Raw genomic sequence first — 22,672 nt, 5'->3', positions numbered from 1 at the left:
TCAGCTATGCCACCAAAGAAGAAAAGGAACATTCAAAACTTTTTCATTATGCAGAGTCTAAATAGGCAAAGTAACATACAAACTGGCAACTGATGACCAGGCTTTCAAATGCGGATTTTACTGTGGAAAATAGCATTATCTGTTAGGATATTACCCAGGATATTGTCACAGCTAAACCTAGCTTCTGTAATCGTTCAACCAAGGTTAGGAGTCATGTTGAACAAGGGTGTGCTGCAGGACAGTCGCATAAAGCACAGTATAGAAGTCACCATGTCACTGACTGTTAATTGGGCTACCAATCTTGCACTCGCAATAAACAATGGATCCGAGACATTTTCCTGTTCCTGTATTCTGTTTATGTAGGCTAATGTATTTGTGAATGTAGCCTGCACAATGCAAAGAAATAAAACATAAACTATACATGTCCATACTCGAAGAAATGAACATAGCGAGACACTTATCTCACCTATGATCTCATCCCAGAAAGATTTTCTTTGACTTTGACTTGTTTATTTGAACATTAATTTTATCTAATGACATAGCAAACATGATGAATTGAATCTACATATCCTTGCACTATGCAAAACTATTTTCCACTAGCCTAAAACCGTGAGACTGAATTGCGTTACATTCCTCTTAAAGTGACAGGCACTCAATTAGACTTACAGACCACAAATGTGATGATATTAAAGAAAAGTTATCATTTAAATATCAATATGATGTATTCAAATTACTAAATATGTTTAGCTATTAGTAATAACAATAAAAAGTTCATATGAATTCCAAAATATGAAAACCTATGACAACCATCACTTTCTGTGTGTGTGTGGAGGGTCAATCAAATTCTATGATTGCCACTGATGTAAATGATCACACAATATTCAATATTACTGATGGCGTCAAGGTGGTGGGGGCCCCCAAACCAAATATTTTTTTTTAAATCGCAAAAGGACGACAAAAGTACCGAAAAGACGGCCAAAAGTATCGAAATTGAGATTTTTCACTTGCTATTGGTATTGAAACAATAATGTTGATATCGTGACAACAGGAGTTGGGGATGTGTCCCCACCAAAGCTGAGACCAAACCTATGCTCTTGGTTTACAGTATGCATATTTCTGCCTTTTTAACATTCTGCTTTTATTCACATTTTACACAGCCCTCCCAACTTTTTGGAAATGGGGGTTGTACCATACAGTGTGAAATGGCATTCATATGAGCCAGTATGTTATGAGCTAAAACTCTAGTTTGTACGGTTTATTAGTGTGGCAGTGTGGATGGGCCTTCACTGTGGGGCAATGTTGTCCCTAAACCGGGACACAGACTGGTCCAGGTAAGGAAGTCAGGGGAAGTGTCAGCCAGAAGTTTTTTAGATATCCAGGTAAGAAAGGTGAGGCACTGCCAGTCTTACCACCACCCTTCCCTGCACCCTGACCCCCCTCAGGGCAAGACACGTGTACTCTATCGGATTCCATCAGACTGGCAGGTGTCTGCACTCATGTTGTTTGTGTGTGCTGTGTGCGCGAGGGGCATTGAAATTGAACACGGAGCCAGATCCAGACGCAGCCGTGGTGCCGGCTAGAGGACGTCACTCTCTGCACTCTGAAGTCGCTTCTGCTTCAAAGCACCTTTAGGTGGGCGGCCCGGGGAGAGGCAAATCATCGGAGCGCCTGCTCATGGCGCGCGCTAATCGCCATTGTTAGCGTTCGCCGTTCCAGGAGCCACGGCGGCGCCGGCATGAATGGTGTCAAAAAAGATTTTCACATCTTCTTCACGCGAGCCGAGTGCCACTCCTCTTACTCACTTCCTTAGACTGCGCGGATGCAGATGTAAAGCCACCCACAGTCTGTCCCTCAATCTCTTGCTCTCTCTCTCTCCCTCTCTACACAGACACAAACACACACACACACACACACACACACACACACACACACACACACACACACACACACACACACACACACACACAAACACACACAAACACACACACACACAGCCGCTTACTCTCTCTCCTCACTCTATCATTTCTTAAGAATATCTTCACCCGACAACCTCCTCTCCACATTCACCCACCCTTACTCTCCCCCCTCCCCTCCCCCCCCTCTTTCCGTCTTCCATCGAGCAGTAATGCACCTGCTCTCCTGCACTCATCCTTCCACTTTTCTCCCCTTCGTCTCTTTTCATTGATACAGATGGGAAGGCTTCTAGTCTTCATCCATCTCCCTCCTCTATTCCCTCCGTCTCCTTAATCCCCACACACACACACACACACACACACACCACCACCACCACCACCAGCCGCTTCTCCAGGAGTGAGGAGTGGAGGCCCGCTGCTTCCCTCTTGTTCCCCACTCCCTTCTCAGCCGGTGCTGCTTTTTCTTCTTACTTACGAAAGTAAGCAATGGATGTTGCCTTGCCAACAGCAGCAGCTTTGGGTTTTATGTGTGCGTGTCGGGCTGTTTGTCCGTGTGTGTGTGTGTGTGTGTGTGTGTGTGTATGTGTGTGTGTGTGTGTGTGTGGGCAGCCGATAGACAGAATGTGACAGAATAAAAGGTCCAGAACACAGAGTGGAGACACATAATGCCTTTTCTTCTCTGCCACAGATACAAACACATAAACTGCTCCATAATGTCTTTATTCTCTCCATCTCTCTTTTTTTCTTCCTCTCTCTCTCTTTCTCTCTCTCTCTCTCTCTCTCTCTCTCTCTCTCTCTCTCTCTCTCTCCCCACTGTTCAGCATTAAGCCCATGTAAAGTTGATCCAGGGGAAGCATTCTCATGTCTGCCCATTTGCGCTGCATATCCACTTTCATGGCCCCAGTATGCTCTGCAGCCCACAGCTCAGCCCTCTGCTTCCCATCCATACCTCTCTTCCCAGAGGAAGCCTGCCACTGCAACCCTGCAGCCCAAAACAACACCCAGTCATACACCCGCAGACTAAGCAGTCCCCCCACCACCAAAACTCATTTTCCGCCAAATTACTCCGACCATTCACTAAGCAAAAACAAGAGCTGCTTAGAGTCAGGTCCAAGAGCAGAATGTGTGAATGCCAGTCAGCGACATTTTCCTTTCTTTTATTTTTTTATTAACCCCACCCCCCCCCCCCACCCCCCCCACTCCCCCATCCTCTCCTGGTGTGCTTCTTTTGCAATGAGGTGTAATATGGGGATTTCAGCAGAGGAACATGAGCTTGGCTCCTGGCCTAGGGAATCCATTATCCCGCTCTCTGCAAACAAAAGCCCCCTCATGATCCTGCCACACTCAGGGCACGTATGTTTAATGAATTATATATTTGCACACCACACTTCCTCCTCTGCTCTTTTTTTGAAGGGGGGGAGGGGGGGGTCACTTTATGAGTACCAGAACATACATATAAATTTTCCATGGTGGTGGCAGACCCCTGGCTGTGCGTGTGGCTCAGATTTACCGATGCGGCGGGTTAGCGGCGGTCGAAGGTTAATGGGAAGAAGGGCGAGAGGGAGGGCCGCTGGAGCAGCCACAGCAGCCGCGCCATGTGACTGGAGTGTGCCGCGCTGTGTACTGCCTGTTCTCTCGCACCGGTAAAGAAAGGGATATAGATATGCATATGGATTACAGTAGCGTGGCTTGTGTAGTGGATTTGGTGAGAAGGCAGGGAGAGAGATTTATTAACACACCTCCTCTCAACTTCCTCTAAAGCACGCACACACACACACACACACACAATGATGCAGTGCCACTGCCCTCAAACCAACATAACCATTAGCGCACAAAACTACCACCGCATAAAACACCAGCTTTCCCGGAAGCTCAGAGCTAATTTCAGGCATTTTTCCCACTAGCCTTGCACAACATTTGTACAGCTGGATTTTTGGAAGATGGGTGAACAGAATAAAAGTTGATTATCCTGCAAAAAAAATGAAGTTCTGGGCAGAACAGCAAGGTCCAAATGGGCAACTCCGGCTTGCTAAGATAAAGCAGCAGCAGATTGCTCTATCCCATTATCCATGGCTACAGTGAATGAGATGAGAGAGAGAGAGAGAGAGAGAGAGGAGAGAGAGAGAGAGAGAGAGAGAGAAAGAGATGGCACTGGGCCATGGCTGGAGTCTATGGCACACACTCTCTTTCTCTCTCTCACTCACTCTCTCTCTCTGGCAACTGATAGACATTTACTGCGCGTGGCCGCTGCATACTGTGCCGAGACTCCCAGGATGCTGACGTCAAGGATTTTACTTTTTACCTTTAATTTTTATTATTATCCATTATCTGTGATCTATCACCTACCACTATTATTAAACAGGGAACATAGCGTACATTACCTTCACTGCATTCCCCTTTCTTATTGTCTGCTATCTTTCATTTTTTTCCACCTCCCTGTGTCTTTTCATTTATGGAGGTCAAACACTGTGCTTTCAGATAACGTCCCCACTTAGGGCGAGGCCAGTGGCTGTCACTGACTGGACCACATCCCAAAGGCAAAATGCTTAAGCACTGCATCTTTTCCTTCAGCCAGCATTGGAGTGCAACACAAATAAAACACAAATCTAGACGGAGAGATGGGTCACTACAGCTATTACTTCTCCCCCCCTTCCACACACACACACACACACACACACACACACACACACACACACACACACACACACACACACACATTCCCCATACATTGACCTATTTGTGGCGGCCCACCACAATATCAACATTGACCACCCCACAATGATTTTCCAGGTTGTACTAAATTGTGCTTAAATCTGGTTAGCATCATAACCACCCTGCGCTGATTTATTAAAAACTGCTGCATTCAAGTTAATTCTGCAAACCTACCACCACAAATAGAATTTAATTCTGTGGGAAACACTGCACACACACACACACACACACACACCAGGTTCTTCAGGGAATCAGGGGCGCATGTTATCTACCTCTATCAATCCACTGATGTATATTTCAGAGGCATTGCAGGGCATTGTTACCTTGGCAGCCATGATCATGGAGGAGCCCCCTCGGATGCCCAGGATGGGGATGTGCGTCTGGGCAGAGATGAAGTCCAGGATCTGGGCGATGGCCTCCTGGTCGGTGTCGTCGCCAAACACCACGCCCTGCAGCCAATGCTCGGTCATGAGGTCGCAGATGCTCTTGATGATGCTCTTGGGGTCAGTCTCATTCATAGTGAGAATCTCCACGTTGGGCGCCAGCTTCATGTGCTGGAAGAAGTCGTCCTTGTCTCGTGCGCCCGCCAGCGCCACCTCGCTCGAGTTGCCCACCAGCACCACGGCGATGCTCAGGCCCTGCATGATGCGCGGCAGCACCGGGTACGCCGGCGGGTGGTGCCCGTGCGACAGCGGGGGGATGTAGTGGGCCACCGCACCCCCACCGCCGCCGGCCCCACCACCACCCTTGTCCCGCCGCGAGTGGCAGGTGGGGGGCAGCAGCAGCAGCAGCAGCAGCAGGCACAGCAGCAGCCCCGGGAGCCGGCGCGAAGCCGGGCGGCAGGAGGGAGGGCGAGAGGCGGGTGCCGGCCGCGAGGAGACGTCGGCGGCAGATGCGGGCCGGTCGGACGGGCACGGGGCCCGCCTTTCCTGAGAAGCTCGAGGACCACAGCCGCCACGGACAGGCATGGTGGAGGAGGAGTGTGAGTAAAATCCCTGCAAGGAGATTGAAGAAGAGAAGAGAAGAGAAGAGAAGAGGAGAGGAGAGGAGAGAAGAAGAGAAGAGAAGAGAAGAGAAGAGAAGGGAATGAAAAGAGGGAAATAAGAGTTTAAGAAGGTTAATGAAGCTGGATATACTGACTGGGATGGGTGCAAAACATACATCAACCTATGTCAACAAGAACATATTCACAGTTTTTTACAATTGACTTGACACTTGTCAGTCTGTCAGTCTGTCAGTGCAAAGTTGCCTTGATAGAAAATGTATTCAATCACCTTTTATTCCAAAATTCATGAATGTCTCTCTCAGTGTTCACCTCCAACTCTGAACTACTACTTGTACAGTACTGTCCATGCTGTTGCACTTACTGTACTGCACTGAGAGTGAAAAGACCTGCACACCTGCTTGCTATAGTGTACCACAAAAGTGTCACCATAGAGCTGTCATGCCACAATCCAGATTTACATAGTCAGTTATGTTCATGGCAGCATGGGTCATGTTTGGGTGAAGTATGATGTTGTTGGTATGACTGGTTAACGTTTTCAGGAACATTCAAGAGTGAAAATGCTTGTAAAAAATCTATAGGCTGAATCAGGGAAGGGGATGGAGGGATGGATGGATGGATGGATGGATGGATGGATGTGAGAGGGAGAGTAAGAGAAAGAGACCTGTGGTGAGAAAGGAGAGGTTAAATCAGTGGAAGAGAAATGGGCAGAACAAATGTGTATGACATGTATAAATAGTGCATGAACACGCACACTTGGAAACAGGGTGTATGTACACTCACACTGATCAATATTTCATGAGAAATGTCTTGAGCCTGATGTCTTGAGGCTTAATGGTCTTTATTATGGATGATATAAACTCTCCCAGTGGATAGGATGGGTGTTCGGGGGCACCTGACAGAGGGCGGGAAACAGAGAAGGCAGGGGGAGGTGTTTGGGGTGCCAGGGGAGGTGTTTGGGGTGCCAGGGGAGGTGTTTGGGGTGCCGGGGGAGGTGTTTGGGGTGCAGGGGAGGTGTTTGGGGTGCCAGGGGGAGGTGGTTGGGGTGCAGGGGAGGTGTTTGGGGTGCCAGGGGAGGTGGTTGGGGTGCCAGGGGGAGGAGGAAGCACGGGACAAGGGAAGAAATGGGAGTAAAGAGAAAAGGAGGATGGGAGCAGCAGAGGCAGAGCAAGGAGTTAAAGAAAAAGAGGAGTGAGAAGAGATGGGGGGGAGAGAGAAAGAGAGAGAGAGAGAGAGGGCTACTTTCTGACTGGCAGATGGGCCTGACAGCATGAGTGACATGGTGGTGGGGGAAGCACAGATATGCCGCCTGCCTCTGAAAATTGATTAAGAGATTGGCGCAAGTGCAGATGTCACGGGTGGCTGACACACGCTGACACACACACACACACACACACACACACACACACACACACACACACACACGTGTGTAGAAATCTTTAAGGACTACTGAGCTGAAACACTGGTCCACCATAACTGATACATTACAATCATCATCACACTTTGCAAACACAATGCTGAGGTTTCAATGTTACAGTTATGCACTGTGGGCTCCTTACACATCTGAGGCATCTGTACACTAAAATAACATCTAAAGCCATTATTTGATACCAAGAGAGGTATTTTCTTTGTGTTTTATTCATTACAACTGCACTGATACTCAAATGTAATACATTAACTAAGAAAGCATTGCGTGATAATAGATGTTATTTATTTTCATGCAGACTACAGTTCTTGTGAGAGGAGGCTGATCATGATGTAAGTTGCACAGAACAAGAAACAATGAGGCAAAGAAGAACAGAAAACAGCAGGGGCCAGCAAGAAAGAACTGCTCACAGTTTGCCCAAACATATCTGTGTGGGGGTGTGCATGTGTATGTGTGTGAGAGAGTGGTATGGTTGTGTGTGTGTGTGTGTGTGTGTGTGTGTGTGTGTGCGTAATTGTGTCTGTCAGCCTGAGCCTAATTACACAAAGAGGTGAAACAAAAAACTGTAGGACAGAGTGTGTGAGTTGTAGTTACGTGTGCTTGAGTGTGCACACGTGCGCTTGAGCTGTTTAGAAAAATACGGGAAACCTCCTCAGAGACAAAAAGTTTTTTTTTTTTTAAGTATTAAGAGAAAAACAACACAGAGGGGAGAAAGAGAGGAGAGCTGGTGATTGTAAGCACACGGCAAGGAGGTGTGTGGGGGGACGACAAAAAGCCTTCTTTAGGAGAACTAATTGCTGGAGGTTTGTCAGAGCTAATTACAGGTCCCTGTGTTAATTGTCAATTGCACACTCTAAGGGAGGAGAGGGGGAGAGAGGGATGGGGAGGGGGTGGAGGGATGGAGAGGGGGAGAGAGGGATGGGGAGGGGGTGGAGGGATGGAGAGGGGGAGAGAGGGATGGAGAGGGGGAGAGAGGGATGGAGAGGGGGTGGAGGGATGGAGAGGGGGAGAGAGGGATGGGGAGGGGGTAGAGGGATGGAGAGGGGGAGAGAGGGATGGAGAGGGGGAGAGAGGGATGGAGAGGGGGAGAGAGGGATGGAGAGGGGGAGAGAGGGATGGGGAGGGGGAGAGAGGGATGGAGAGGGGGTGGAGGGATGGAGAGGGGGAGAGAGGGATGGGGAGGGGGTGGAGGGATGGAGAGGGGGAGAGAGGGATGGAGAGGGGGAGAGAGGGATGGAGAGGGGGTGGAGGGATGGAGAGGGGGAGAGAGGGATGGGGAGGGGGTGGAGGGATGGAGGGACAGAGGAGGAGGGAGAGGTGGAGGGGAAAAGAAGAGACGAGATACAGCGAGTGAGCGAGTGGGAGACTCAGAACAGAGGTAAAGAAAATGCACCAATGCGGATGAACGTATAAAGAAGGCAGAGGGGGAGGAGAGAGGGATAGAAAGGACAACCGAGGAACAGGGAATCAACATGAAGGCTAAAACCAGCACAAATGGGCAAGTGTCGGGAGGGAAAAAGAGTGATTATTGTTATTACAAGTACAGGGAAAGAAGCTACGGAGGAATGTGCTAGGATAGCAGGAGGGACAAGGCAAAGAGAATGAGGGGGGAAATGCTTTCTTTCAATCTGTACCACTCCGGCAGCACTCTGTTTCCATGGCAACAATTAAAATAGGCCTCTCCACATAGTGTTGATGGACACTGAGATACACTCATATACGCAAGAACTCTCGTATAAGCACACACACGTAGATACAGTTTGCAGCAGACACTGACCAGGCAACACACACACACACACACACACACACACCTGCATGTTGTATGCACACTGACTGATAAGCACTTGATAGGTCCTTGAAGAAAGTGCAGTTAACACACAAAGAAATAGTCCAGCAGTACATTATAAACACATACATACACACAACACATACACACAACACACACACACACACACACACACACACACAAGGTGCTTAAACGTACAGTAATAAAATCTCACACATGATTAAATGCAAGCACACACACACCGAATACACAACAAGCAGTTCCATCACATATCAACAATGACACTACCCACAGTAAATCATCTGTTATACAAGCAGCTGTAATCACTGCCATTTCACAGTATGCTGCTTTTGTGAGGCTCAGGATCTACCTCTAGCATTTTATGAAATTCCACACATTCACACATTGATTCACACAGCTCATCTAATACACTTTTACTGCCACCAGACACACTGCACCTATGGAATGGTGGGGCAAAAGCAGTAGAAAACACACACATACACACATACATGAACTCCTCACACACACACACACACTCAGACGGCAGCCTTGCCACAGCCTGGACGCTACTTTGAGTAGGTCAACACAGTCTCTGCTCAGCAGCATAGAAAAACAACCAGCCAATTAGCAACAGCAAACAGCAAGCGTCCACAGATGGTTACCACCACCCCCCACTCAAAACAACAACAACAACAAAAAAACACAGGCTCACCTACATGACACAGAGAAATACATATTTCATCTAAACATATCAACACACACATACACACACACACATCTTTACACACACTACACACACCTATGTGCAAGTATGGAGGAAGATAATTACAGGTAGACTGTGCTTTTGACTGACTGAGACATACATACACACACACACACACACGCTTTGCAACACAATGCAAAAAAACATGCAATAAGTCCACCTTTATGACCGATAAAAGTGTCCAATTGTCATTAACGTGGGGCGCGGCCAACACGGCTCATATGCTGTACACTACGAGAGTTATATGAGGCATGACGCAGATATTACAGCTCTGTAATTGGGCCCCTGCGTCAAGGATAAATCACACAATTACTGCAGACATCAGGGGCCAGGGGGCGCGCACACACACACACACGCACGCACGCACGCACACACACACACATACGTATACAATGGCACGTGCTCATACGCTTATAGACACGGTAAAGGACACATACACATTCACACATGATATGAATGAACCCACACATGTTCTGAATATTATGTGAATAATGAACTGATTAGTGAACACACACACACACACACACACACACACACTATTATGACATTTCAGTGCTTTTTTCCCCTTTCCAGTGCTTTCCTCTTTCCCTTCCATCCCACGTAAAGACTTTATGCAAATTACTTATAAGTCAATCGCATTTACCTGCAAAATGATGTCATAGCTCCCTGGCATTTGGCTGCTTAGTAATTACTACATGTCATCGCTGGCATTTAAAAAGCGCACAGCGTGCACAGTTGATTGAGATCCACCCTAACTTGCATACCGCCGCATGGTCTTTATTTGGTGCACTTCAAGTTAGCTACGCCTCAGGATCACAGCCGAGGGTTGAACCGTGTCCTGGGAAACCACAGGGCCAGCCTTGTTGCTTGAAGAAACAACACACGCGAGGAGGAGAGATCAGAGTAAACAGAGAGGCCTTTGATTTGAAAAGAGTAGAGAGTCGGGGAGAAAGAGAGAAATAGTAGAGAGTAGGGGAGAAAGAGTAGAGAGTAGGGGAGAAATAGTAGAGAGTAGGGGAGAAATAGTAGAGAGTAGGGGAGAAAGAGTAGAGAGTAGGGGAGAACGAGAGAAAGAGTAGAGTATAGGGGAGAAAGAGAGAAAGGAGAGGAAACTGAAGAGAATCACTGCCTGCCGGCTGGCTGGGAGTCTGACGGGATCCAGGGGTGGGGGGTGAGGTGATTGACGCTGAGAAGCGGCCACTCCGGTCCAGCTCATTAGCATGCTTGCCAGAGCGTACCATACATTCGCATGACTACTGAGAGCCATTGAGAGGCATAATGGTGTCTATTTCCAGGGACAGGACATTTGGAGTGTGTAGATCTCTCTCTCTCTCTCCCTCTCACTATCTCTGTCCTAATATTTCTCTTCTGATGAAAAGAACCCTGGTTGGTGGGTCGTGATATAAGCATGCATATACAAAGAAAAAACAATGGCCAGTATTTTTTTTCAACGGCTCATGGTGGTATTTAAAAAGACATGATGGGCACCAGAAACAACAATATCACTTTTTATTTATTCAAGGTGAGATAATGACACCACAATTACACATGCTTAAAATATTCAATGTGGACATAGTAAAATAACAAATAAATACTGCATATTGATTCACAGCTAACTGTGTTCCGGTTAATTGCAGATTGATCGGACACAATTGAAAACAGCATGACTGAGGGAAAATAAACAAGCATTATTGCCGCTTGGAATGATTTTAAAAAAAAATGCATTAAGACCCCATATTACTGCATTAAATGCTAATAGCCTACAGGTATTAAAAAAAAAAAAAATCGACAAATAGCCTGAGTCTCACAAATGCTTAAATATGATGTAGGTGTTGAGACACAACAAATAACAACAAATAAACTGCTTTAGCCTGAACTCTCCCTGGAGCCATTTTATTTACTGCTACTTCCTGCTGGAGAGCGAGGAACACAGGACGGACTCAGGGCTTTACATCCGTCTCTGTGATGCCAGTCTCACTCTTCTGTATACAAACTGACTGTGTGTGCTACATGCGTGTGTGCGTGTGTGGGTGCGTGTGTGTGTGAGAGAGAGAGACAGTGTGTGTGTCTGTGTGTGTGAGTGTGTGTGTGTGTGTGTGCGTGCGTGCGTGCAAGAGAGAGAGAGAGACAGTGTGTGTGTGTGTGTGTGTGTGTGTGTGTGTGTGTGTGTGTGTGTGTGTGTGTGTGTGTGTCCATGTCCCTATCACACTATGTGTGCTTGTGTGTGGACATGCGTTGCTGGCTCTGCTGCTCAGTCAGTGCACCACAGCACAGAGTAGCAAAGGAAACCGGGTTGACCCCTCCCTCGTGCCAGTAGCTGCCCTGTAATCACTTTAAATGTGTTTTATTGACAGCTTTTCACAGATTAGGGCCGCGGTAATCTGTCCTCCTCTGTCCATCTCATTTCAAGATGTTATTTTAGGACCCTGTGTCCTGTCTTTTGGATTAGGCAGGTGTGAGGCAGTGGTTTTGTATAATGTGCGTGTGTATGTGTGTGTCTGTGTGTGAGCATGAGTGTGTGTATGTATCTGTGTGTGTGTGTGTGTGTGTGTGTGTGTGTGTGTGTGTGTGTTTGTGCGTGTGTGTGTGTGTGTGTTCATGAGTTTGTGCATCTGTGTGTGTGTGTGTGTGTTGTCAAAGATAGGGGGAACTATGTGAGTGTGAGTATGTAAATCCTGTGTGTTTTTGTTTACCTTTACATGTATGATTGTGTTGTATGTGTCACTGCATGACAAGGAACAAAGATTTACCTGAAATACATAAAACACAGTTTGGAAACTCTAAAGATAGATTTACAAAGACAGACTGAAGAACTTGGCAAGGTGGTGGTGCATCATCCCAAAGTGACTGATCATCTCACAACGGAAGGTGGCTTGACATCTGCTCTGACTGGAGAAACACGTCAGTCACAAACGACAACCATTCAGCCAACACCAAAGCCCACCTTCCACATTTAAACCCTCATCACTCCCACCTACCTGTAACACAGCCCAAACATAGACACTGGTCCTCAAGCTCAAAAATAAATATCAAAGCGACATTGCCACAAATCCTATTTGAAATATCAAAGTAACACTGCCAAAAGACATGATAAAACATGTAAGCAAACAAAACACTATTTCTATCACTGTGCAAGCTTTGAAAATCCACTTGCACAGCAACAGAGAAATGCCATTAATCCAACCTTGTTACCTCAGCAGTTCACTGTTCACTCATCAATCTCTGGCCCATAAATAAGATGCCACTCTGTGGCTGCTCACATGTTGATGACCCCAAGAGCACAACAACCATGTCCTAATGCACCCTGATAGGGCTAGGTTTTGCTACAGTGCACGGCCATACATAAAACTATCATTTAATAGGCACTTTCATCAGGTACAAAAAGTGAATACTTATATACACATGCTTTTATAAATCCATGTATGTGCTATTAAGGTCAGAGTTAACTTCCAAGATACTTCAGCAATGGTTCAATTTGACTGTTTTACAATACCTTCACAAAGCTTCTAAAAAGCAGAAAAATCAGCTAAAATCCTTTCATTTTCATTTTTGGACACATTTCACGAGAACTACAAACAAGACAAGACAACAAACAAGAACTAACTCACAAAGCTGACAGCTGTTACAAACATATAACAGATATAAATGCACAGCTATACTTGTGCATCATGTCCTAAATGTGTCAGATTTTACGACAAATGTTACAAACATATAACAGATATAAATGCACAGCTATACTATCCTAAATGTGCCAGTTTCTAGGACAGATCTACTGTAGTGTTTACACATTCAATTTTACAACCTTTTAGTTTACGTATCATAACATGATGGCAACACTAAAGCAAAAAGTAGCATGTTCCACTCATAACAGAAGAGATAACACCACAGTAAGCACTTCACACTTTTGTGCTGTACTTGTCTGAAATCTTGTGATCGCTTTAAGCACCGCACATATATTCTCACACTTTTTTCTGCAAGGTCAACACTATCTTACAAATGGCATGGGACTAGCTAGCACGTCTGTCTTCCTCAAGCCCTGGGCCTAGGCTCTCCAGCTCAACCAATGACAGGGCTCCCCGCAGTGATAACGACACCTGGGAGCTCGTCCCAGTGGATGCCCTGTGTTTAATCCCACCCCCGTCTCCGCCCACCCGGCTCTGCAGCGACAGCACGCTGGAGCCATGACAAATCTAGAAGTGCGGCGACAGTACTCCTCTTCTTCCTTCCTTCCTCCTCCTCGTCTACCTCCTCCAGCGCTATAAGCACCTCGGCGACTCTGCCGTCTACTGCACGAAATGTGACAGCTCCACAATATTGATCAGGCGATGAAGAAGCTGCACTGAAGTGTTAGCGGAGGTTAAATGGTGCAGCCACAAGGCTCAAACTTTGAAGTGAGACAACAAAACAACATTTTCATATAGGAATAAATTCCTTATTATCCTATAATGTTTTTACCACTTGCACAGCAACTGTTCACATAGGTTTAACAATCACCGATGCCATTATGGGTTTTATCAGACGTACTGTAAATCAAATGTACATGTACATTTAAATGTAAATATAAACGTACATGTAAAATACTAAATAATTGCTCAAAAATTCAGTTAGCAAAATAACAGCAAAACACATAACTGTATTTGTCCAATGACCTATGCATTAGATTTTTCCCCATGAAGTAATCAGTGATATCTCCATGAATGGTGGTACATTGGGAGAAAAGTTACTCAGTTTGCAATTGCCAAGTGACAATACATACACTTCCTCTTCAGCACCCCCGGCAGTGGCAGGTTACTTCCTGTGCCTCCTGTCAAACCACATCAGCAGTGCACTGGCCTTTCATTGGAGCACATCAAACGCAACCTCAATTTCATTACAATCCAACTATGTTGTCAAAGGGCTAGGAGCATGCTGAGGAAACACTGGAGACATTTCAAGGGCATTTCAAACTGATTAACCTCTTTATGCAGTTCCAGGCACACACGCCTTATGGCAGAAAACTGAGCCCACCTGAAAATCTTCCTTGCAATAAAAGCTTTCTTCCCTTTTGCACTTTTTTATTTGTTCTCCATGCAATGCAAGAGACTGCTGGCGAAGTTCATTTCTCCCTGGGAGTCAGGGGTTGGGGGGAATGAGGGGGGGCACTTAAATTTGCATTGCGATCAATGGAGTGACAGCAACACCTCCAATTAAGAGCCCCTTATCATCCCGCCAGCCTGCCTGTGCCAGCCGCATCAAGGTTCAGCCGGCATTCAGCATTTTCGGGCATGCAAGTCAAACAAACGAGTGTGTGTGAGAGGGGGAGAGAGAAAGCAGGAGAAAGAGAGACGGGAGAATGGTATCCACCAGCTCAGGGCATCTCCTCTGGTACATTCATACCTTCTCTCTCAGGGTCTATGTCAGCCCCAGACACAGACACGAAAAGGTCATGAATTAGAAATAAAGCCGGGCTCATAAAGACATGTTGTCGAGTTTCAGCCTGCTGGTAGTTTTAAAAGCAGCCTTTAAGAAACACTGTAAAATGTATAAATATATTCATGGGTTCCACCTTTTTTTTATCATGGCTTCTTTTTTTTCATTTCTTTATCTACAAGAGCTCTCTTTAAAAAAAAAGTGAAATAAGGGAAACATTTTCTGGGAAATGAGCTAAATCGCCTATTCGTTTTATGTGCCGATGTGAGATAGCGTTTAACTGAATGGGCTGAGATCGCTGAGGCAAAAGTCGGCAGATTTATAAGAATCCATTTTTCACTGGAACTGTAATGCAGAGCGTTCATGTGCTTCACAGTGCTCAAATGAAGCACTCCGCTACTGCAGCAGGAGGCTGGAATGCAGACAGGAGTTTTAATGTGATTCAACAGCCTGTACATGTGTGTAGACATCAATGACATACCCACAGATACAAAACTCACCAAACACTCACAGATGTGAAGCACGGTTGCATTGAACTGAGACGCCTGCTCGAATTAAACTGGTATGGAACAGACTAACAAGTGTGCGTTCAATCAAAGCACATGCATTATTAATTCAAATGAATCCATTATTGTGAGCATTTTAAGATTGTCTAAGAAAATGCTGCTGAGTGAATCCAATATTTTTACAAGTGTTCAAGTATTTCTTAGTATTTCCAGTTGAGTAGATTTAGAGGGGGGCTTACCCCCACCCTGTGGTTCAGTCCACATCCATTCATGCCAGAGCTCTCTTGATGCTCTCCTCAGTATTTCTGCCTTCCTCCTTTTCCCCTTTGCGAACACTTCAGCTATTTTACAACATCATCAAGAGCATAGCCGCCAACCGGAGAGACAAATTTGCTGGACGGCCATGATGTTTTATTCAGTCACAGCTGAGTTCAATTCATAACATGGGCCAGACTGATTCACAGTTTTAATTAAAAACCAGCTTCAGTGGCGGTGGTAACATCCTGATTTATGAAGACTCGACCCCCATCCAGCGCTTAAGTGATGACTCCAGGGAGGTTGGGGGAAAGAATGAAGGTGCCGGGGGTGCAGAATTTACCCCCATAATAACACTGCAGGGTTTGTTTCTAGCTGCCTAGTTGCCAGGTAGCACAAACAGCCTGACAGCTTCCACAGTTATATATATATATATATATATATATACACTCTTAATATCAATGCAAGAGAGGGTGTATGTCAGAATATAAACGCAGGAGTTTATATAACAGCTTCCAGTTTTATTTATATATATATATATATCACATCATATATATATATATATATATATATATATATATATATATATATTAGACACATAAGGGAGAATTCAATCCCATATACACTCTTAATATCAATGCAAGAGAGGGTGTATGTCAGAATATAAACGCAGGAGTTGGCAGGGAATGGCCAGCGTAGCAGAATTCACTAGACCTGATGGAATTTGCTTTGGCCTGACAGTAATGTTGAAGTTGTGTCACTCTCTCATTTAAATCACAGCACCACTGAAATCCCTCGATACACACAGATTTTAATTAAAAAATGCCAGAGAGAGCGAGTGTGCCTGTGTGTGCGGGAGAGAAAGAGAGCAGTGGGGAAGAGAGGATGGAGGAAAGCAGGAAAGAGAGGGAGGAGAGAGAAACAGAAGTGCACAAAAGGTGGGGAGAGAGAGAGAGAGAGAGAGAGAGAGAGAGAGAGAGAGAGAGAGAGAGAGAGAGAGAATCAAAGCAGTTGGGCATAAGTTTCATTACAGGCAATGATCCACAGATGGGACAGAGGAACAGGAAGCACACAGGGCACACACACAGACTGCTCAAGCAGGAGCAGGAAACGGAGATTATCATTAGCACAAATAAAAATCTGACTCATAGGAACCCAGAGGTAAATGAAGGAGTAAGCGTGTCTTTGTCCCAAGGCTCTTCATTTGATGCTTTTTCCCCACCATTATCTAGTCTGGCAGAACGATGCTATTGTTTTGTGTGTCTGTGTCTGTGTCTGTGTCTGTATGTGTGTTTCCTTCTCCCGGTTTCTTCTCCACTCTGTCACTCTCTCTGATTGATTCTTTAGGCTTTGGCACAGGTTCATGATGCAAAGTAAGAGCCAAATGCTGTGCTATTACACATCCTTACACACTCTGAGAAAACAAGCACACACACTGAGACGACCCGACTGCACTTTTTCAGATCCTGGATCTATACCCAGTCAAGGAGCATAGAATGCATGATGTCACAAACACAAACACACACACACACACACACACACACACACCCACACACACACACACACACACACACCTAGATAGCTGTTATAAATAAAGATCTGTAGTTGCACACCAAACACAAACACATGCACATAAATAGTCAAACCTCTAGATAACACACACATACAATGTACAAATACAGAGAAACTCACTAACAAAAAGGCCGATGCACAGACAATTTGCAATTTGCCAGTTCTGGCCCTTGAGGGCCACAAAGTAGTCAGTTCTTCATGTTAGCCTTGGGGCATCCAGCCCTAACACAAGATGAGCACTTTTCCACCTCACAGTGGCTGCCAAATGGACAGAGCAGATGAAAGGTGCTGGACAGATCCCCAGCAGCCCTGTGGAGAGGTGGCCCTGTGCTGCTGGCCCTGGTCCGGCTCCAGCACCAGCTCCAGCCCGCGGCTCCAGTGTGTGGAGCCAGGGCAACAGCTGCACCGCAGCCTGCGCACACCTCCAGCCGCCTGCTGGAGACGCCCGTCTGACGAGGGAGGGTGTGTGTGTGGGGGGAGGAGGGGGATGGCAAGAAAGGACAGGAGAGAAGAGGGGAGCGCTTGGCCTGAGTGAGACAGTCTGGCAAGCAGCTGAGTCGCATCTGAATGCAACATAAAGAAGCCCGAGCTCGGTTAGGAGCAGCACTTCTCGTGATCGGGACAGTCAGTGGCATGGGCTTCTCAGCACTGTTCTCAGAAGTAAGTGTGTTAGCGTACGTAGTCATCGCCGGGAGTCAGTGGAGCTCTCAGAGCTAGCTGTCTGTCTGTCTGTCTGTCTGTCTGTCTGTCTGTCTGTCTGTCTCTCTCGCTTCCTTGCCATCTATGATACTTCCTGAAGCCCTACATAAGGCTGCCTTTGATTTTTCTCCCCTGGCTGCATGCGTGTGTGAGTGTGTGTCTGTATGAGTGTGTGTGTGTGTGTGTGTGTGTGTGTGTGAGTGTGCGGAGCAAACATGGCACTAGTAACAAGCACATCGTTAGGGCCAGCCTCCCTGCGAGTTTGTCCTAATTGTCTCGTCTTCTTGAGAGGTGAGATTTTTTTTGGTTATCAACTGATAATCCTCTGAGGGACTTATTTATGGACTGGGCCTGGACCTGCACCCCCCCCCCCCCCCCCCCCTCCACACACATCTCTTCCACTCATCCTATCCATTTCCCCATCCCCCTTTACTCTCTCCTCTCTCTCTATCACACTTGCCCCTCTTACCCCTCTCCCACCCCCAGTCATGGTTAATTAATTAGCAAGCTGTTCACACGCAGCGCCAACTTTAACATGGACGAAGCCGTCGCTCATTGCTCCGCTGATAACTACACCGTGCGCAACCCTTGACACCGGCCATCTTCAGAGAACACTTGTAGACTCCAAAGGGTGACTTGTGTGTCGTTAAAAAGGGTAGGCAGACAGGTAGGCAGCCAGACCCATTCACTGGTCGAGTCCCATTTCTATTTCGGAGCTGACTGTCCTACATGCTACAAGACGACGCTGGACGCAAGTGGGTTTGCTGCGCTGCTATGTGGGGCTCTGTTTTTTCGAATAAATGTGGGACAGCTCTTCCACACGAGGGCCCATTGTGCTGGAAATGAAGCTCAAATGCTACACAGAGAAAAAAAGAGTCACAGCCAGGTTTGGCTTTCTAGAGGATCATTTAAAAAAAAAAAAAAAACTGGCTCTGATGAACAAGATGTTGGAGTCACTCAACACTAAAGCACAGAATCTCTCCATATAGTGAGGCACAGCCCTAATGAAACACTGGAATACCACCATTCCCTGACTGGAGAACATTGCCTGGCAGTTTAGCAGCGGTTAGGGCTTAAATACGGAATGACAGCGCAGACAGTTGTGTTTCCTATAACGCTGTGGCAGGAATAAATCTGTGTACATTAATCTGAGGGAAGTGACATCCACAGTGCACACGTAGGTCTCTGCTGCTCCATAAATAATAGATGGCCAAGTGAGCTTCCCACCACCTCCAGCACCACCTCCTCTTTAAAGCGGACTCATTACTATTTGAGCTAACTAAACCTGTTTGTCTTGAGAAAATCAATTAGAATTTGAATGGAGAGGCAGACTAGGGTCAGCATGTAAATCTGACTGACAACAGGCCATTAATTAAGTATCTGCTGCTTCCAACCGTCAAAATAACCCACTGTTTTATTAATCTACAATTATACTGGAGTCCAGAGATCCTACCTTGATGGGAAAACGCTACTATGAAATCAGACCTTATTTCCTGTAGTATAAATACACAAGAAACAGCTTGGCCTGGGTGGATTGCATTCCCATTTCTGTCTACTTGGTCTTTAAAACTTGCATTAGCCTGGTGGTATGGATCCCCAGCAGACTGTTCACAGACTGCTCTCCCTCTCTCCCTCTCTCTGTGTTTTCCAGGCCTCGGCCCCAATGCTATTCCTCAGAGGTAAATAAATATATGTCTGTGTCAGCAGCAGCAGCAGCAGCAGCGCTGGCGGCCCACACCCACGGCTTTCTGAGTGGCCTGGCTGCCACATATCAGAGCCTGTGACAGGCCGTGTGTGGCTGTCCCATGGGGCAGGACACCGGTCTCCCCACAGAGGCAAGCGCAGGCGCAACCCACGGCCATTGTTCCTCCCCTCCACTGAAATACCGCACCAATCAACCCCAGAAAAATATGAATGGAGTGAATGGAGGAAGTTCTGTGCAGTAAAGTCGCCTCAACACTCTGTGGTTTGGGGCTTTGGGGGCGGGGGGGTTGGCACGGGGAGCAGCAGAATGTTAGCAATGACATTTCAGTGCCGGTTGGAAAGCCGAGTGCTCAGGAAGCCAGACAGTCACTTACTTAACCCGCAGCAGGTGCGGAGCTTGTCAACTACCGACTGGTCCTGTTCAGTGGTTTTCACAATGTTTCTATATGTCAGATCCCTCTCCGATGTCTCTTCACATAGCCCATCTGAGGTTCAAGTAGAGCAGTGATAAAACTCAGCAAAATTCATGTGACTGAGAAAGGCATACACCACAAGCCGCATTGTGCTTCTGACCATGTCTACCTATGCTGTGTTATCACACAACAAACTTTGTCTCAGTGGCTAAGCATGGATCAGAGAGATTAAATAACATGAAGCACATTTACAGCACAGGTCCCACAGCACAGCTAAGCATTTTAAAGTTTAATAATGAAAAAAGAAAATCTAATGCTGAGAACATTACACATGTTCAACCTGGGGTTTGAAACTCAGTTTGCGTAGCAGTTAAGTAGGGGTTGCGTCTTAATCGGAAATGACAGCAGAGACAGAGTGTTTCCTCATAAAGCGGCAGTTTGAGTAAATCTGCGTGAATTAATCTGTGGGAGTGCCACATCAGCCACAGCGGCGCACACAGGTTTTTTTTTTTTTTTTTTTTTTTCGCCGCTCCTCAATTATAAATGGGCTTCACACAACTCAAACGGCTTCCAACAAAACAACACGTTGCTCAGATGTTGCTTTCACTTCCAGTCAGAATCGCACACTGCTGCCGCTGCACTTTATGGTTCGTTTCAAGGGTGCGGCCCAGCTCCACACATCAAGCTGCACATCACCTACAAACACATACTGTACCATACATTCCCCCTGACCATCCCCTGCCTGGTTGACAACGACTCGCCGATTTATTTGGCTTCTCCATTGCTGACCAATTAAGCACCAGTGCAAGGTTACTAATTACCAGAGATGTTAAGAGGCCTAGCTATATAAGACAGACAATTAGACTAACAAGACATAAATGAATGACCTTTCACCTCTGTCTGCATGAGGTGCTGACTAAGGCAGATAAGGAAAATAGACAGATAGATAGAGGGATGAAGACAGAGAGAGATGGAGAGATACAGAGAGGGAGACAGAGAAATAGATAGATAGATAGACAGAGAGAGAGAGAGAGAAATGTGCTCTTCTAAAACTGCTCAGCCACTTTTCTGTCGGAACTCAATGTCACCGTCGCCTCTGCACAGCAGCACCCACAGACGAACCAGCAGGTACCAGATGTCACTGATGTAAATGATGAAAATGCAACCCGCTGGTAATGACTGGGACTCCAGGTGAGGGGTGCTCCAATCGTACCTCATGGGAAGGAACAGAATGCAAGCACAAGATGATAACCGCACATTGATTTCAGTTTGCAAGTCAGTCAATCGCCCGTGCAGAAAACATATCAGCCAAACGGGGGGAAAATGTAATTCACTTGGTACCGACAACTGCTGGTGCCATGCAATTAGCACAATCCAAAAGATACACTGTGTTATTTTTAAGCCCATGGGTTAAATACCCCTGCTAAGTACCCCTAAAACTCCTGTACGGTATTTTCATTTTACCTCAACTCTAGAATAACACATTCAGTTATGTCCCTCCTATCAACTTCGAAAGCATTTCAACCAGAGTGGAATTTGTGTGTGTGTCACACAAACACAAATTCCACTCTGGTATAGCAAATGTGTTCATATGCATACTATTATTCCTGACCTCACAAACAGCTATCCTTTCCTGTCTCCCCTCCTCTCCTATCTATCTCTTCCCTTCCTCAAACCTCAGAGACATGCCTAATTGCACTCTCGCTAGCCCTATCTACATACATCTACAGGCAGGGTTGGGTAGTAACGGATTACATGTAATCTGGATTACGTAATCAGATTACAAAAATCAAGTAACTATAATCAGCCCAGATTACAATAAAAAAAAATGTGTAATTAGATTACAATTACATTGTTAAAGGAGAATTCCGGTGTGATATTGACATAAAGTGTGTTGAAACATGATACCGAGTGTGAACGTATGTCTCATAGCCCATCTTGGCTTGTCCCCTGCACTCCAAAATCTGGCGCTAGTTAGCCGATGCTACCAACAGCTTTTTCAATGGTGGTGCTTCGGCATCGGGCTAGCCATGCAAATAAATCACTGTTTTACACCATTTACGAGGCTCAATGTATCTCCACACTTCATTGGTAGACTTCCGAGGGCCCTGACATTTAAAACGAGACATTGAGAACTTTGAAAAAGCACTGGTAGTTTACTTACAAGACGATTTATACAGACAGTATCTTCACGAAGTTTAGCGTTTGCAGCCATCTTGAATTTAGTCACGATAAGTCGAGCGACGTGTAAGAATGAACAGGTATGATAAGGGATCAGATTCCAAAACTAATTCCATGGAAATGCATGGATTCCAGTTGCTGCTACTGGAAGAAACTGGACTGAATTATTTTTGGAATCTGATCCCTTATCATACCTGTGTAAAACAGTGATTTATTTGCATGGCTAGCCCAATGCCGAAGCACCACCATTGAAAAAGCTGTTGGTAGCATCGGCTAACTAGCGCCAGATTTTGGAGTGCAGGGGACAAGCCGAGATGGGCTATGAGACAT

General features: G+C 46.1%; 1 protein-coding gene across 1 annotated transcript in view; it reads right to left on the bottom strand.

The window, feature by feature from the left end:
• The window catches only part of LOC121705571 (glutamate receptor ionotropic, NMDA 2B), an 87,684-nt gene that overhangs the window by 53,572 nt on the left and 11,440 nt on the right, over positions 1-22,672 (bottom strand). Inside the window, exon 4 of the mRNA XM_042086611.1 lies at positions 4,949-5,620. Coding sequence (XP_041942545.1) covers positions 4,949-5,620 — 672 coding nt within the window. The remainder of the gene's footprint in view (positions 1-4,948; positions 5,621-22,672) is intronic.

Source organism: Alosa sapidissima, chromosome 3, assembly GCF_018492685.1.
Source record: "Alosa sapidissima isolate fAloSap1 chromosome 3, fAloSap1.pri, whole genome shotgun sequence".
NCBI classification, from domain to species: domain Eukaryota; kingdom Metazoa; phylum Chordata; class Actinopteri; order Clupeiformes; family Clupeidae; genus Alosa; species Alosa sapidissima.
Note: the sequence above shows the minus strand (reverse complement) of the source record. Positions and strands in the feature narration are given on the sequence as shown.